Raw genomic sequence first — 2793 nt, 5'->3', positions numbered from 1 at the left:
AATATATACAGAATACATAAAAGTAAAAAAGAGAAAGAGTAGAGTAACAATATTATTAGACGTAAAAAGAAGAGAAACAGCTATAGTAACGTTAGTATTAGATATAAAGATAAAAGAAATATTGTTATTATTGTTAGTATTAAGGTAAAAAGAGTTAAAGAAACAGTAAAAGGAGTAAAAGAAACATGGATATTATCGTTAGTATTAAAGTACAAGTAAAAAGAAATAAAGGAAACGTAGATAGTATTGTTAGTATTACGACATAAAGTAACAAAGAGGTAAAAAAAAAACGCGTTAATATTAAAATAATTAGTATTAATAAATAAATATTTCTATACCTGCAAAGTAATTGAACAAAAGAATAAAGAAATAAAGAGAAAGGAAAAAATAAACATGTTGTTAGTATTGTTAGTATCGTTAGTATTAAAGTACAAGTAAAAAGGAATAAAGGAAACATGGATATTATTGTTAGTATTACGATACAAAATAACAAAGAGGTAAAAAAAAATGAAAATAATTAGTATTAATAAACAAATATTTCTATACCTGCAAAGCAATAAATTATGAAATATATGTAAATATATTGTATATAATTAAAGAAATAATAGAAAGAAGAGACAAAAAAATTAAAAATATTGAACAAAAGAATAAAGAAATAAGAAACAAAAATAAATAAGACAAAAACGCGTGCATGATTAAATGATTAAATGATTAAATCACATGCAAGGATCAGCCTAATTTGATTGGCCAGAAAATACGATATCGTAAAATTACGGAAATCCGCATTTTAAAAAATCACAGAAATTGTATATGCACAATTACTAAATATTATCCCCTCGTGATAAATTAAAAATTATCAACACAAATTCAACACAAATTTAACAAATTTAACGAAATTTGGCCAAAATTAACAAATTTTTACCAGAATTATCAACACAAATTGAACACAAATTGAACACAAATTTCAGCCACGATTTATTTATGTCACACCCGTGTTGTTAAGAATTAATAACCATTTTATTTATTAAAACTATATTAATTATGGTAAAAAAAATGCTATTACGTGTGATATATATAAAAAATAATATTTATTTTTTATGCAACCCATAATTCTCTAATAAACTATTTACATACCGACCTTCCTCCTCCGTGTTATAAGAGTCAATAGAAAGTATATCATCGTCAGCTATGCCATCATTGGCCGCACCATCGTTGGCCGTACCATCGTTGGCCGCATCATCGTTAGCCGCACCATCGTTAGGCCTACCATCGTTAGTCACATCATCATCAGCCGCACCTGCTCTATCGTCAGCTGCTCTATCACCACCATCGTCTACATCATTACCATCATGAGAATCATCATCCGAATGTGTAAATTTATCCCTATTTTCCAACTTTTGCTAAAAATCAATAAATAAATAAATAAACTGTAATTCAAATAATTCACATTTTGCAAATTGTAAATTAAAAACTTACTAAGTTGTTGATTATCTTCGACTTCATTATACTTTCGCTCATTTGAATGTTTTGATTATTAGGATTTAAGTACGTTTCACATATGCTAATCGCATACGCTATTTGTGTTTTTGAGGGATTTTTATTTTCTTTTCGCAACTTATCAATTATCAGCGACATATATGTCGTAGGTTGCCCATCTTTAACCTTTTTAAATAGGTTGTTGTAACATCTTTTCACCTTTGCTTTACTCTTCCATTCCTGAATCTTTGACGGACTAGCCTGAGTGTTAATAGACGGTAATTTATGCCCAGTCGCTTCGAAAACAGAATACATAACGTCTTTAACTCTAGACGTGAACGTCCCTCGTATGCTTCTATGTTGTTGTACTAACTATTAAAAAAAAATGTTAGTATGAAATTTAATAAAATTCATAATTGCTTTAACTTACAGTCGGGGCAATTTTTTTTTTCGAAAAAAATAATCCATTGATTTTTTTTGAACTGGCGCATAAATTCCGGATTTTCGTCTTTTAAATATTTTTCGGTAGCGAGTTTGTACTCGTCTTGCGAAGGATAAACAAAATTTTCAAATAAAATTTTCGACACCTTCTTAACGAGCTCCTAATCAAACGAGGTTAGCATTTCAGGTTTACATTAAATAATATTCATCTTTATTACCTTTACATACTCCGGATCTATTGTATTATTATTATTTTTGTTATTATCATTGAGCTTTTTTTCTATGCTCGAGAGACGGGTTTCGAGATTTTTTTGTCCGGTGATAAGAACTTCAAGCTTAGAAATTATCTGCGAATTGGTTCTTAATAGTTTTTCTATTGTTTTTTTATTAACTTTAACAATAAAATATAATTTAACTATATATTATATAATTTCTTTTATAAAGAATATGATACATATTATGTCATATATACCATCAACACTATCATCGGATATTCTCACTCGCTTCTCAGCTTCGCTACCCTCAGTACTACGTTTTGAAAATCTTTCATTATCGTCAATTCTTCGTTTCTCGCCACGCTTTGTAGCCATTATGATAATAAATTTGAAACGAAAATATGAGAAAAAGGAGGAAATATATGAGAAAAAAGAGGAAATATATGAGAAAAAGGTGAACTAGAAAATTCGAAAAGGATGAGGAAAAAGGGGGAAATACATGAATCAGAAATTCAGAAAAAGGAGGCAAGCTGTCATAAGGTAATTTCCGCCATTCTATACTAAAAAAGAAAAAAAACTTGCGAAATATTGCGAAAAATGGATGAACTAATGCGAAATATTACAAAAAATGAATGTACTAATGCAAAAATTTTGCATCGTG

At 28.5% G+C, this 2793-nt stretch overlaps 1 protein-coding gene across 1 annotated transcript; it reads right to left on the bottom strand.

The window, feature by feature from the left end:
• Positions 1 to 1088: 1088 nt before the first annotated feature.
• OCT59_002351 (uncharacterized protein) lies at positions 1089 to 2507 on the bottom strand (the record flags this gene model as incomplete). Its single annotated transcript, XM_066144440.1, has 5 exons — positions 1089 to 1400; positions 1477 to 1844; positions 1907 to 2078; positions 2136 to 2308; positions 2390 to 2507. The coding sequence occupies 5 exons, from the start codon at positions 2505 to 2507 to the stop codon at positions 1089 to 1091; spliced, it is 1143 nt and encodes a 380-aa protein (XP_065995603.1).
• Between the last annotated feature and the right edge of the window lie 286 nt (positions 2508 to 2793).

The sequence above is a fragment of the Rhizophagus irregularis genome, chromosome 10, assembly GCF_026210795.1.
Source record: "Rhizophagus irregularis chromosome 10, complete sequence".
NCBI classification, from domain to species: Eukaryota; Fungi; Glomeromycota; class Glomeromycetes; order Glomerales; family Glomeraceae; genus Rhizophagus; species Rhizophagus irregularis.
Note: the sequence above shows the minus strand (reverse complement) of the source record. Positions and strands in the feature narration are given on the sequence as shown.